This window comes from Ursus americanus, chromosome 29, assembly GCF_024610735.1.
Source record: "Ursus americanus isolate L20-20 chromosome 29, mUrsAme1.1.p, whole genome shotgun sequence".
Taxonomy (NCBI): Eukaryota; Metazoa; Chordata; class Mammalia; order Carnivora; family Ursidae; genus Ursus; species Ursus americanus.
In genome coordinates this window covers 34664244-34678207 of record NC_142155.1, presented here as the reverse complement: position 1 = coordinate 34678207, position 13964 = coordinate 34664244, and the positions used below count along the sequence as shown (strand labels likewise).

At 48.8% G+C, this 13964-nt stretch overlaps 1 protein-coding gene across 1 annotated transcript; it reads left to right on the top strand.

Annotated features, from left to right (window-relative positions):
* Positions 1-1042: 1042 nt before the first annotated feature.
* Positions 1043-12499, top strand: APOBEC2 (apolipoprotein B mRNA editing enzyme catalytic subunit 2). The gene is made up of 3 exons (XM_045777016.2): positions 1043-1350; positions 9099-9661; positions 12087-12499. Exons 1-2 carry the CDS (start codon positions 1208-1210, stop codon positions 9640-9642), a joined length of 687 nt encoding a protein of 228 aa, XP_045632972.1. The 5' UTR covers positions 1043-1207; the 3' UTR covers positions 9643-9661; positions 12087-12499.
* Positions 12500-13964: the final 1465 nt, after the last annotated feature.

Sequence of the window (13964 nt, the reverse complement as noted above, 5' to 3'; positions counted from 1 at the left end):
CTTCCCTCCTTAGCACTTAGCATCGGCAAACAGGCCAGATAGATAGATAGATAGATCACTTATCTTGTTTACTGTCCAGCCCCTCCAGCTCTGTGAGGGCAAGGATTTTCATTTGTTTTGTTCTGTGCCATATCCCAGTACCTGAAACAGCACCTGGCATACAGTAGATGCTCAACAAATGTTTGTTAAATGAATAAAGGACGGACTGAGAGGAAACATAGCATGGAGGGCGAATGTTTGGCCTCTGGAGTAAAAAGGCCTGAGTTCAAATCCTGCCTTTGCCACTTGCAGGCTGTATGGCCTTAGGCAAGGCCCTGCACCAGCCTTTCTGTGAGTCCCAGTTCCCCCAAATGACACATGGGATGATACGGATTGCCTCCAGTGACTGTTGAGAGCATTAAGTCTGATTTCACATGCAAACCAGGAAACTCACTGCCTGTCCTCTTTCAAAACCTCTGAGCTTGTAGACGTCAGTATTGTTACTACTGAAGGTTCAGGAACTGACATAGCATTATTTGTAACAGGGCAAATTAGCATCTGGTCCCTTTATGTGACAACTCACAGTTTCTTCCCAAATTGGAAGTGCTTATCCTACCGCGTCTCAGGACCCTCCTTTCCTGAACCCACATCTCCCCACATCACGGGGCAGGGGTTCCTCTGCAAGCACCCCGTTCAACACAAACCTCATCCTGCTTGCACCTCTGAGAGCATCTCTCCTAAATCAGAATGCCCACCCTCGGTCCCTTTCTCCATCCCCCCAGTGGAGCTGGAAAGGTTGCACGGGAAACAGAGGGAAGGATAGAAGGTGGAGGGAGAGAGTATGAATATATGTGTGAGCCGGGGTGGGGGGGGGGTGGAGGGAGAGCAGGCCTCACCGTCCCCACCTGCCAGCTTCCTGTCTTTGACTACTGATAAATAGGGGATACTAGTGGCCAGATTTTCCACTCCCCCCCCATCCCGGCACCCACTGTCACTCAATTAAAAAAAGATAGAGGGCAAGGGCCTGGGGGAGGGGCTGAGGGCTCGGGTTATAAAGCCTGTGTGGCCCGGAGGTGAGAACACTAAGCCTGGCCAGCCCAGTCCTCTTCCCATCGTCCCCAGGCAGATTTAGCTGCTGACAGCTGCTTGGGACTCTGCTGCCAGGCCCTGGCCCTGGGAACTCACTGCCTCTCCCCTTTCTCAGTGACCGCGGAGCCATCACCCCTCCATGGCCCAGAAAGAAGACGCCACTGCCGCCACTGCGGCCGCTGAGCCAGCTGCTTCCCAGAATGGTGAGGATCTGGAAAACCTGGATGACCCTGAGAAGCTGAAGGAGCTGATTGAACTGCCTCCCTTTGAGATTGTCACAGGGTGAGACCTGGGTGTGGGCCAGGGGCCTCCTCCCTAGAGGAGTGTGGGCAGGGGGCAGGCTGGGGGAATTCAGGGCAGTAATAGTAGGGGTCAGGGTCACAGTCCTGCCGCCACGAGACTCCCGTGCATGGTAGGGGCTGCAGTGGGTACAGCTGCAAATCTCTCTTGGCCTCTCAGGGGACACCTACCACCCCCTCTAACCAGGGGGAAGTAGTAGCAGCTCCTGGGAGGCAAGGCCCCAGAGAATGAAACCACTGCTCAGGCCTCCTGGTAGCGGCTGTCACCTGTCTCTCTGGGTACAGGCTGTCTAGTCCCAGGGAGTTGGGTAAGGACATGCGATGACACAGACACATTTAAATGTGGCCCCAAAGTACCTCCTCCCTTGACTTGTCTCTCTGCTCCTGAGTGGGCCTACCCTCTCTCTGTATGGCTCTCACTCCTTCTCTAGAGCTTCTCTCTGGAGTGGAGGACCCTAAGACAGGGAAAACAGATCCACCCTTTCCCAAGGCTGAGTGAGAAGCACTTTTTTTCTTATTGAATCAAGTCTGCCCAGGGGTTCTCCACACCCACCCCCAGGGCAACAGTAGTTACAGAGCAGGTAACAGTCCAGGGCCAGGAGCTTCTGGGCAGAAGAGGTATTCCGCCCTTGGCCAAGACCCAAGGAAGAACAAGGACCCTGAGAAAAGGGTCTCCAGGCCCCAAAGAGAGGCCTACACAGAGGGTCCCTCTGTCTTGTCCATATTATGCCATCTCCAGGAATAAAACCAAGTTGTCCTTCTTCCTCTTCCCTCTCTGTTCCTTTTGCAAAAGACCTGGGCAAATTTTGTCAGCCAAGAATAAGAAGGGGATACGGAGGGCCACATTGCCTCCCTTAGCCCCAAGGCTTCCTTGATGGGAGCCTCCAGCAATGCCCACGGGCAGAGTAAGGTCCACACTAGGAGAAATTTCAGGAAGAATGGAGGCATGATGTCCTCAGAGGGCAGAGAAGCCCTGGGTGGCCCTCTGGACTTGCCGTTTTAAGCTTGGCAAGTGATTTTCCAGCCCTGGCCTGTTTTGTCATTTGTAACATGAGGAAGTTACACTAAGTTGATCCCTAAGGTCCCTTCCAGCTCAGACATTTTCTGATTTCTAAAAACACCTGAGGGAAAAATGCACCCTAGTTCCTGAAGGAAGGATTCAGGCAAGAGCCTGGAATGTGCGTTCTCCCATGCCCAACCAATGAATGTCACCCTTATCCTGGAATTAAAGAAGCAGCAGAGCACAGATTAATATGGACCTAGGGAGAGCCGAGGGCTGCCAGGCCAGGAGAGTCTGCAATTCCAGTGCCTCTCTGTGGAAGGAGATCCTTTTCTTCACCCCTAAGCCTGCTGGTCCATGCTGCCCTTGGTCACACCCAGACACGCGCACACCCACTCTGCATGGTGCTGTGATCTCCCAGCACAGGGGCAGGATAGGTCCAGAACAGAATTAGACTATGTTCAGTTGAACTTGCTTTGGGGTCCTAAGGGTCAAATCCTCTGACGCAACTTACATTCATCCAGGGCTTTATAATCACCACATAGGTGCACATGCGTGAGCCCTTCAACCCTCAGCACAATGCCAGGAGAGGGGTTTACATTATTGCCACTCTACAGATGGGGAAACTGAGTCAGGCAGAGGCGTGATTTGTTCAAGACCACAGAACCAGTAAGTAGCAGGGGTCTTCTTCTGACTCCAGCCAAGTGTTCTTTCCACGGGTCTCTTATCCATTCCGGGTTCCCGATTTCCCAAACAGGGTTTTACCTATCTCCATCGGTGAGGTAGTGGAACTCACAGGCTTTTCTGACCCAAGGCTCAGAAAAAGAGGAGAGGCAGGGCAGTTTTCTGGGTGCTCTGAGTAGTTCAGGAGGGAGTGTTTCCTGGCCACAAGTAACAGCTGTGGAGATCTGTCTCTTGGGCCCCTCTGGGTAAACAGTTGGCTTAAAATAGCCCAGAGGTGCGGCTGTGTCTGTGCAGTGACAGGATGAGGGAACAGCTTTCCCTTCCTTTCCTCTCCAGATGCCCTGGCATCAAGGGGTCGGCAAAGCAGCTCCCCTCCTAGCCTAGATGCCCAGAGGGGATGGGTCTGTCTCTACCACTCCTTAGTTTTGGGCAGCAAATACTAGCAGAAGAGTGGGCAGCTTTCCGGGAAATAGTCTGAGGTGAGGACGGCGTACCAGGTAGGAATAAAGAGAGATGCCCCACTTGTCGTGATTCTGGCTTGACTAGGGCACTCCGGATAGAAAGCAGACCTAAGAACCTTAACAAAATCACATGGTAGACAGTGCTAGAAAAGGTCTAAAACTGCAGTGGTGTGCCGAAGCCAGCTCATGACTGAGAGTCAGTTGTGCGCATCTCTTCCCAGCGCTGCGTTCAGTGGCATAGTAGGAGTGTTTACAGAGATCAGCAAACTTTAGAAATCAGGACTTTCCATCCTTCCTTCCTTCCTTCCCTCCCTCCCTCCTTCCTCCTTCCTTCCTCCCTCCCTTCTTCCTTCCTTCCTTCCTTCCTTCCTTCCTTCCTTCCTTCCTTCCTTCCTTCCTTCCTTCCCTCCCTCCCTCCCTCCTTCCTTCCTTCCTCCCTCCCTCCCTCCCTCCCTTCCTGTCACAGGGCTGGGTGTTAAACCAGCACACCAAGGAAAGAGAGAACCCTCTAAACAGGAGAGGAAAAGTAGAGAGGGCTCAGGTTTGGTTGTGCTTAAGACTGAGCTCTGAGGGGTAAGATCTGAGGTCCAGAGAAGACACCACCCAACAGCACTAGGTTTAATTTCTTGAGTGCTGACCATTGCCCAAACTCTGAGAGGTTGGATTACTCAACCTATCTTCCAGATGAGAAAACCAAGTCTCAGAGGGATGAGTAATTTGCCCAAAGCTAATGGATGCAGTAGGGCGTAAACCCCAGGACTGTCTGACTCCAAATCACCACACTGCATCTAAAAAAAAAAAAAAAAAAAAAAGCCATAAATGGGAGGCTTTTTATATTCAACAAATATTTACCAACTAGGAATCATTTATTTGCTGCCCATTTTCCCCACTAGTATTTAACTTCCATGAGGACAGGGACTTTGCCTTTTAACTGCTTTATCCCTAGCACCAAGGAGAGTGCATAGCTCCTAATAGATACTTGTTGAAGAAATAAATGAACTAATGAATGAACACCTATTGTATGGTAGGCTGTCTGCCAGGCATTAGGATAAGGAACTAATTGTGGGGAGGGCTTCTGGGAGGAGAGCCCTTCAGGATATAGGAAGAGCCCGCAGTGCGCAGCACAGAAGGGAATTCCACAGGTCCCTGCCTGCCTCTCAACTCGGCGTGCTTTAGGGAAGCTCTGGGACACCGGAATTAGTTGTCTTCTCATCTTTCCGTCCCAGTGATGAGCAAATATGGCTCTACCTAGCAGGACCCCTGGCTGTGCGTTTGTGTTTGTTTGTGTCTAGCTGTGTTGTGTGTGATTTTGCATCACGCGGAACCTGCTAGCAAAGAGATTGGTGTGGAAGACAGATAAATGGCACAGCCTGTGACTGTCCCTTTGACTGCTTCTTTGGCTACCAGTAGTTCACTCTGTTCACGTGGGGAACACGGAGAGGATGTGCAGGGTTCCAAGGAGAAGAGACAGCAAGGACTGGGGGCCTTTGACTTGGCTGTTAACTGCCGCAAGCCTCTCACACCTCACCCTGGGCTCCAGAGCCTGCTGGGGAGGCTTGTTCTGCAAAGAATAGAAGACAGCCACTGACTCTGGCACCCTGGCCTCCACTGAGGCTGAGGGAAGGTCAGAGCTCCCGGTGTGAAGACAGTGCCTCCCAGGGGAAAGGCAGGGCTCAGGGCTTGTCCAGGGCAGAATCCCATCCAGAATGGCAAGCCAGGAGCCAGCAGCCTGGGAAAGCCCATCTGGGTTCTAGGAAGTCAGGCTGTTAGAACTCTGCTTCTTTCCTCCTTCTGCCTGGGCCCACTCCTCGGTGTCCTCTCGGCAACGGGTCTGGAAAAGGGAGAAGGAGACCAAAACCAGCACTTCGGCCTCTTCTGAGCAGCTCATGAGAGATCTGGCGAGGAAAGCTGAAACAAGTCAACGCTCCATGACCTGCGCATATATTTTTCCACTCCATGATCATTTTGGAGCAAATGTTTCATCTCAGACCAGCCTCTACTGCCTTCCAGGTTGCTCTCTTTCACTGTACAGATTTATGCTTAGGGAGCGCAAATATTTTTTCAATGTGAGTGAGAAAAATATATATATTGCATTTATTCACATCCCTTCTCCCTCCATCAAGTCAACCATGTTCCAAATGGTCTTTCCTAGAGATTAGGATTCTTGGTTTCCTGCCTAGAGAATTGCAAGGCCCAGGAGCCTGGGTCTCAGCAGATGAAGTGTGAGTAACCTGTCTGCAGAAAGTATGAGGAAGTGGTGCTTGAAGAAGTGGGGGGCGGGGGAGGTATAGCCCTGTTGGGTTTTGTGCATGAAGGTGTGACTGAGCCCAGGTGAAGAAATCTGCTACCTGCATGTTTCTCCCGACCACCACTCCAACACATGGGCACAGTCCCATTTCAGCAGGAAAACACCTGCTGGGGGCAAGAGTAAGGGCTGTAAGTCACTACGGTAATGAGGCATCACGCTACTAGAAAAAAAAAAGATGTTTGTGATTATCTAAGAAATTAGTGTCACTGCTTCCTTTCTTCCCCTAGCAGACATAACACTGTTGACTTATTTTATGATTCTATAAAATCACCTGAAATGACCATATTGTCTAGCTGCTTGGAGAGATTTCAGACCCTTTCCACCTCTGTTCTCCTGGTTCCTCTCCGGGGCCTGGCTGTTTCAGCCTGTGGGAGGCCCAAAGAATTTCATTTGACCTTTATGCTCCTTCTGGAAAACCAAGAAGCCCACTGAGAAGCCAAGCAAGCCCAGATTTTGAGAAAGCCCAAAGGAAAGACTCGGAGCCAAGACTCTCCCTGACTTTCCTTTGCCCCTTAAAAATATTTCCCTTCCTTAGGCACCTAGTCCAGAAGGCCCTGCTGAGGCCCGGAGTAGACTACGGGGCTGCCGGCCAGAGGGGTGGGAAACTGGTATTTATAGGGAGGTGAACTTTCTTCCTCCCCCTTGGGTTTCAGGTTTCTGTGGGTCCCCTCCTCTTGCAAAGGGAAGAGGAGGAGGGGAAAACATCAGAGCTTAAGAGAGGCAGGGACAAGCAGGAGCCTCAGACCAGCCACCCAATTTGCAATGGTATGCTGGGCCAAATTCATGCTCTTGGCTGGGCTATATTTGGCAAAGCTGGAGCAATGGTTTTGGGGGCTCCAGAATGAAACCCGAGGGGCCACACAGGCAGCTTTGGGGAAGCCCCCAGTCAACCACACAGTCATGAATACTTCCAAGGGTTTCGCCTGAGAATCCATCATGCAGGTGGAAGAGCATAAAGTGTGTGCACAAGAAAGGTAAGCTTTGTGCTTTTCGGGAGGAAAAAAAAAAAAGCCATTCCAGGAAGTGAAGGACCATTTAGCAACTGGTAAAATCCAGGAGTGGTCTTGTAGGGTGACTTTAATTGGGGAGAGCTCAGTATAAGTGAACTCCCAACAGGGACTGAAACAGGAGAGGGGAATCATCAGGCCACCCATTCTTCTGAAATGTTAAGTAAATAATAAACACGTCCAACTAGGGACAGAGGGGTTTAGAGAGCTAAGTATAGAACCTGAAGGAATCCTGGGGCCAGATCCTCAAACACATCCATCCCCACAGTGGAAACTTAACTTGACAGCAAGAGATATGGAAACTTGGGTGGAGACAGTTTTGTGATGGGGGCGGGGAGTACTGCAGAGAAACAGCTAATGTTTACTCAGCTCTTTGGCCACTGTGGCTTATCCCTAAGAAGCCAAGGTCCTGGGACACCCGGGATTTCCCTGTAGCCCTGGGAGTTAGAAAGGGAAGGCATGTAGAGAAGTAACAGTGGAGTCAATGGTTGCCACAGGGTATCCTCTGGAGCAACTGCAGAGATTACCTTTATTAAAATTATTTATTTACTTATTTACTTATTTATTTTTAGAGGGAGCACATGAGCAGGGACGGGGGTGGGGAAGGGAGAGGAGCTGAGGGAGAGGGAGAGAGAGAATCTCAAGCAGGCTCCCCCCTGAGCATGAAGCCCATCAGGACCACCCAGAGAACTCTACAAATGTCAATGCCTGGGCCCCACACCAACCCAATGAAATCAGAACGTCTGGAGGGGAGCCCAACGTGGGGTTCGATCCCACAACCCCAAGATCACGACCTGAACCAAAACCAAGAGTTGGACGCTTAACCGACTAAACCACCCAAGCATGCCCCCAGAGAATATATTTTGTTCAAAAAGAAAGCATTCAGCCTCCCCAAGCCAGTACTCAATCCCCTTCTCTCCTGTGACGTTTTCAATCTCTCCTGTGAAAGCCTCCTTGTTCTCCTGGGCCTCCACACCTGCAAAAGACTTCCCTATTTTAGAAAGAGATGCAGACACACATAGAGATACAATCAACTCGGATGCCCTCTTTAGCCTCTTTCCTTTGCTCCCTCCTCCTTCTTACTACTGAACTTTCTCCCAAACCCGGCCTTTTTCTGCTGGTTTCATTTCCTAATCATCCATCCCACCCTCGAGCTACTGAACATCGTCATCCCCAAGTCTGGTGTCCTAAGACACCAAATGGGCTTGCTTAAGTTCAGGCTTTTCCCCAGCCTCGCTCTATCTGCCTAAAGACACCATGTCATCTCCCATGGACGTCACTTTCATTACGTCTTTCTTTATTCAAGAGCCTGTAACAATTCTCTGTTGCCTCCTGAATAAAGGCTAAACGTTCGAGAACCTTTGTCCCACGCACTCCACGCTCCCTACACGTTTTAAATTAGCAGTTTTCGAATGCTCTTAGCTAGAGTCGAGCTGCTCGATTAGAACCATCTGGAGGGCAGAGGCCAAGTGTTTTATGATTTTGAAACGACTCAATACTACTACCCAAGCTCTATCGTATCAAGGTTCTCTCGGGTGATCTGACCTCAAAGATAAAAACATTCTTGGATGCTTATCGTGTGACAACTCTCTCACCTGCGGGAAAAGCCGGACTTGAGAAACAGCCACTGGGAGAGGGTGGCACTGAGTGGTGGGCCGCGCCATGCCTGAGATACGCCGGCCATGAGTGGCAGGGAAGAGAAGTGGAAGCGGGAAATGCTCTGCAAAATCTTCGTCTTGCTCTATCAGGAGAAATTTTATAGGCTTGCTACTTTGTAATATGACTATTGGAACACTGCTTTTCCAAACTGGCCATCTATTAGAATCATCTGGAGAGTTGTTGTTGTTGTTGTTTTTTAATGCTGGTGCCTGGGCCCCCTCCAGACGTTCTGATTTCATTGGGTTGGTGTGGGGCGCAGGCATTGACAGGTGTAGAGTCCTCTGGGTGGTTCTGCCGCGTGGCCAGGTGGAGGAGTGACTGATTTAGAAATGCAGGAGTGTGTTGTGTGTGAGAGGGGTGGTGGAGTGTTTGGAGACCCTCCCTGTTGGGGTGACCGGCACGCCTACCTACAAATGCTCTCCTCTCCTCCAGATATACCCTCCTTTTTTTTGCCCCCGATGTTAGCCTAGGCAAGCCCCGCTTTGATAGCAAGGGCCAACGTGTCCCCGAGGCACGGAGTTCCGAGAGCCACCTGCTCCAGGCTGGTCCGAGGAGCAGGAAGAGCTCATCCCTCTCTCTTCTCCCCTGTCCCTCCGCCCCCTCGACCCCCAGGGAGCGGCTGCCCGTCAACTTCTTTAAGTTTCAGTTCCGGAACGTGGAGTACAGCTCCGGGCGCAACAAGACCTTCCTGTGCTACGTGGTCGAAGCGCAGGGCAAGGGCGGCCAGGTGCAGGCCACGCGCGGGTACCTGGAGGACGAGCACGCCGCCGCCCACGCCGAGGAGGCCTTCTTCAACACCGTCCTGCCCGCCTGCGACCCGGCCCTGCGCTACACCGTCACGTGGTACGTGTCGTCCAGCCCCTGCGCCGCCTGCGCCGACCGCATCGCGCGGACCCTCGGCCAGACCAAGAACCTGCGGCTGCTCATCCTGGCGGGGCGCCTGCTCCAGTGGGAGGAGCCCGACGTGCGCGCCGCGCTGCGCAGGCTGGCGGAGGCCGGCTGCCGCCTGCGCGTCATGAAGCCCCAGGACTTCGAGTACGTCTGGCAGCATTTCGTGGAGCAGGAGGAGGGCGAGGCCAAGGCCTTTGAGCCCTGGGAGGACGTTCAGGAGAACTTCCTGTACTACGAGGAGAAGTTGGCCGACATCCTCAAGTAGGCCTCCGGGCCAGCCTCACGTGAGTCCGGCGCCGGCGCGCTGTGCCCCGCTTCCCTCGGGTCGAAGGCTGCAGGGCAGCGGGACCGAGTGGTCCGCCTGGCTTGCGCATTGCTCCGCTTTGGGCCGGCTGTGAAAACATTTTAGGAGGTCCCGTTTCGTTTTCTCTTTCCTCTCAGTTCCTCTCCCTAAACCCTTTCCGCTTCTACCCTTTGGTGTCAAACGAACTCGGAATACTCAAGGTTGATAGGAATCCGAAAGCTTTGGTGACACACAGTGACTTGCCGAGGTCAGATCTGGATGGTGCCAGGGACCTGTTACTCGACAGCGGAGACGGGACCTCACTCCCCTAAGCATGCCCCCGCGGCCGCGAGTCCAGACTTACTAACTCTGGACACCTGCTGGATGCCCTCCTCCCACCCCCCATTTGCAATCTTACCCTTCCAGCGTCCTGTAAGGGAGGTTCTTCATTCCTTCAGGGACAATTGTTTTTCATTTCTGGTACTTTTGAAAGTCCCCAAGCAGATTTGTATTCAACTTATTGATTGATTGATCGATTGATTGCCAGAGACGCTTTCATGTTTTCAAACAAATGGTTCTGCTTTGAATGAGACCAGTAATTTGTGTGAATGTATAATGCAAGAACATTTTTCTTACTTTGAGAAGACCTCAGCAGAACTGATAGAAAAATGCTGAATTCAGGAATGGGGATATCACAGCAACAAGTTCTTTTATGCAGGAATGTTGAAAGGGTTAAAAAGATGTTTGTAAATTAGATAGCAGCTCCGAAGTGGCCACCTACAATATCAAGATGTGATCAGAGAACTAGAAGAAAAGATTAGCTATTTAAGCAAACAATTAGGACACAATTAAGGCCAATTTGGCCTCTTGCTGAGGGTAAATTAGTCTCTCACAGAAAGAGGCCGATTCCCCTCAGGAAAGAGGCCAAAAGATCCTTCACTAACTTTTTTTGAGTTTGGTCTGATCTAGTTTGTTCCCGCAGAAATGCTACAACCAAGTCCCCGCACAAGGCCTGAGTTACTCATCAAAATCTTCCAGAAACGGAGAAAGGGTCTTTACCACCCTCTTCTTCAACTTCAATTCTGGAACAGTTCACATATTAATAAAACATACAGCAGCATGCTTCCATGAAGCTATTCAATTTATTTCTGGTCCCTCTCACTCTTAATATTCTTAAGAGAAGAGGTGGCTTCATAGACACGTTTTGGGAACTATCAATGTTCTGGAGCCTGATGTTGGCAGGTGTCTGCTATTAGACACGCACACGGGGTGCCTGATAATTCTCCAGCTGAGCATTCGCCAGTTTGAGAAGATGCGATTTTCAGCCATTTCTTACAAAAAGCAGTACCTATTAATTGATTTCAGTGGGAAGATGGTCAGGTAATGCCACGTTGTACTACGCTCACATAAAATAAGACACCACTCTGAGTGGTGGTGAGGAGTGGTAAAAACAGAATTTTAAGGGTGACCTCTGAAAATACGAAATTAACTTTTAAATTCCTTGAAGATTTTACTAGTGTAGGTGTTATCACTGTAATTATAAACCCCACTCAGACCCTCCAGAATGATGACTGCTAGCTTAATCTTAACTATAGTATACTTTCTTTTTAAACACCTTTCAGAGCCATGGGCCACTTCCAGCTGCCTACCCATCAAGTCCTCAGAGATGTGTGTGTGTGTGTGTGTGTGTGTGTGTGTGTGTGTGTATTGTTGTTTTTCCAGTAAGTTGAATAGATAGCTAAATCTGCTATAAAAATTAAGCATTTCAAGGAGGATTAAAAGGAGCTTTTAATTTTAGATAATTGAGGGTTGCATCTTATGCTAATCTAAACGGAAGTAAAATAGATTAATCAGTTTGAGGGAAAAGTCCATTTCCAAGTCAAATTATTTTTAAATAAAATCTTATTGGACATGTTCCACACTATAAGCCTCCTTCTGTTAGTGTACATAACTGTATTATCTGGACCCATTAACGTGCTTCCCTGTACTCTTGAGTTATTCATGTTCCTGAAGGGAAAGGTTAAAATGTACCAAGTTAAAAAAAAAAAATTGGCATGAAATCAAGTTGTAATCTAAAAGCCCAAAGGACAACTCTGCTTAATTAAAATACTAAGAAATGGGCATTTGTTAAAGAAAATTTGCCTTATATTTCTTATTCCATCTTTTTTAAAATGACAGAATAGGATTTAACTATATATTTAACTCAAGAGTTAAAGTAGGTATCTTCTGGGTTTTCCCTGTGTGAACCACACCAAAACATGAACACAACACACCTAACGCTGAGTGAAGCAGAAATCACAGGAGACTATGGGGGAGAAATTCGGACTTGCTCAGAGGGCACATAGAAACCCTAGCTCAAAGGAAAACTCATCATTGTTTTGGGCCTGCAGAGCTCTCAGTAACATGCTTTCTGTTTTCTCACTAAGGTCTGCCTGCTGCCACCAGGAGACAGCAGTGACATGTATGGCCATCTGGGACATGCCTGACATCCCAAGACCACTTGAGCTGGACAACATTGGACACCAACCAATCCTAGTGCACAGGTCCTCCGAGGACTCTGAATATACTGCTCATGCTGTAAATCACTTAAGCCACGGCTCTCCCTAAGGCTGCTCTTGGAAACAGGAAAATGAGTTGCAAAGAAAGAAATGACAACCATATACAGGCATCTGTGGGGCAGGAGGGCCTAATTATTCCCCCAAATGGGTTGCTTAAGGCAAAGAACCTCAGACCCAAGGTCTGGGCAGATCTTTGAAGTATGTCCAGAAATGCATTTTATGTGAAGTTGGATTTTTTTTAAGAAAGAAAAACAGCAACATTAATAAAAGAAGTGGTGTGATTTTTGTGAGGTTTTTTAAGGAACTTAGACATTTAGAAATTACTACGAACAGTGAACAGTCCTAGGAATAGGGATGTTCCCAGGCGGTGAGCCAAGCCATGACATTAGAAAGTGGAAGGGAGGCTTAACCCAGGACCTGTCTAGGCAACACAGGATACCAACTCTCCCAGGCCAACTTCCCACCCCGGTCTTGACCTTTATCAAATATTTTTTGAGATTACTTGTAAATGAGTATCTCTTCCCTTCTCTGAAGACCAGGAATATGTCAAAGGGTGAAACGAAGGGCAAGGGAAATCTGTTTATAAGATATCCATGTTCCCATTGCTACTTAATAAGCAATTAGCCACTTGATTAAGGAGAGGATAAGTAGGATTTCAATGTTGAGACACACACCCTGAAAGATTAGTTGATATGCAGTACTTGATGGTGACAGCAGGATGGTGTCAAGTCTCGTCTCTTCCAAGGCTTGAGTTCTGTGTAGAAGCAGAACTTCATGTACAAATTTCTGGATGATTGCCAAACTCTAACTAGGTTTCCAGGAATAATGTGCTCATTCTATCAGGCCATGCCTCTTCTTCCCAAGCTTCAAGTGTGATAAGTCATCAGAATTTGACCCCAAGACTATCTGCAAATGACAAAGCACTTTATCACATCCCTGCTGAGTCCCAGAATTCCACTTACAGCCAGTCCTCCGCCAGACTAGCCTTTGTTCAAAGAATCTTCAAGGCTCATACTCCATGAAAAAAATTAACCCTAATCCCTTTAAATGGTAGAAGCCTACAAAATCAATGTTTTGAGCCAAGGGCAAAGATGTATTTGCGTAGTTAAGCAAAATACTTTGATTCTAAGTTTCCTCTTATCATCTCACTCTCATTTTCTGTATTGTGTATTCCTTCTTTTCCCCTTCAGTTTTACTGTATGTGGACAGAAGCAAAGCTTCAAAAGCCTCAATCTAAGTTCAACAATGAACTTGGCCCTGCACTACCCTTACCCCCACAACATGAACTTGTCTGTTCCAGAGATACAAAAGAAGTGAAATACTTTTTGAAACTGCTGCCTATCACGCTACAGCATGATAAGAACACAAGTCTAAAGTTCAAAGATTATATTTAACCAGTGTTTTCCTAGTGTTTCAACAAGACCCTTCTGAAACCCAGTTCTTTTTACACTTGGGAAAGCAGCAATTCCTACAACAGACCCAGAATTCACTCTAGCGAGAAAATCAACAGGTCTGGCTAGTTTAACTTTTTTTTTTTTTAAAGTAGGCTCCACGCCTAATGTGGGGCTTGAACTCACGATCCCAACCTTAAGAGTCGCATGCTCTCCCAACTGAGCCAGCCAGGCAACCCTGTTTCGACTCTTACTAACATAGTAATGGTAAAAGAGAATTCCACTAATTTTCCCAATACCTTTGATACTGAATCCAGGAACCTATTCTCGCACTGTGAACACGAGAGGATAAAAT

Bases quoted from the DNA above. Each gene is read 5' to 3' on its own strand.
- APOBEC2 (XM_045777016.2), top strand. From the start codon at position 1,208: ATGGCCCAGAAAGAAGACGCCACTGCCGCCACTGCGGCCGCTGAGCCA. The intron at 1,351-9,098 runs GTGAGACCTGGG...CTCGACCCCCAG, and splicing joins CCCTTTGAGATTGTCACAGG to GGAGCGGCTGCCCGTCAACT.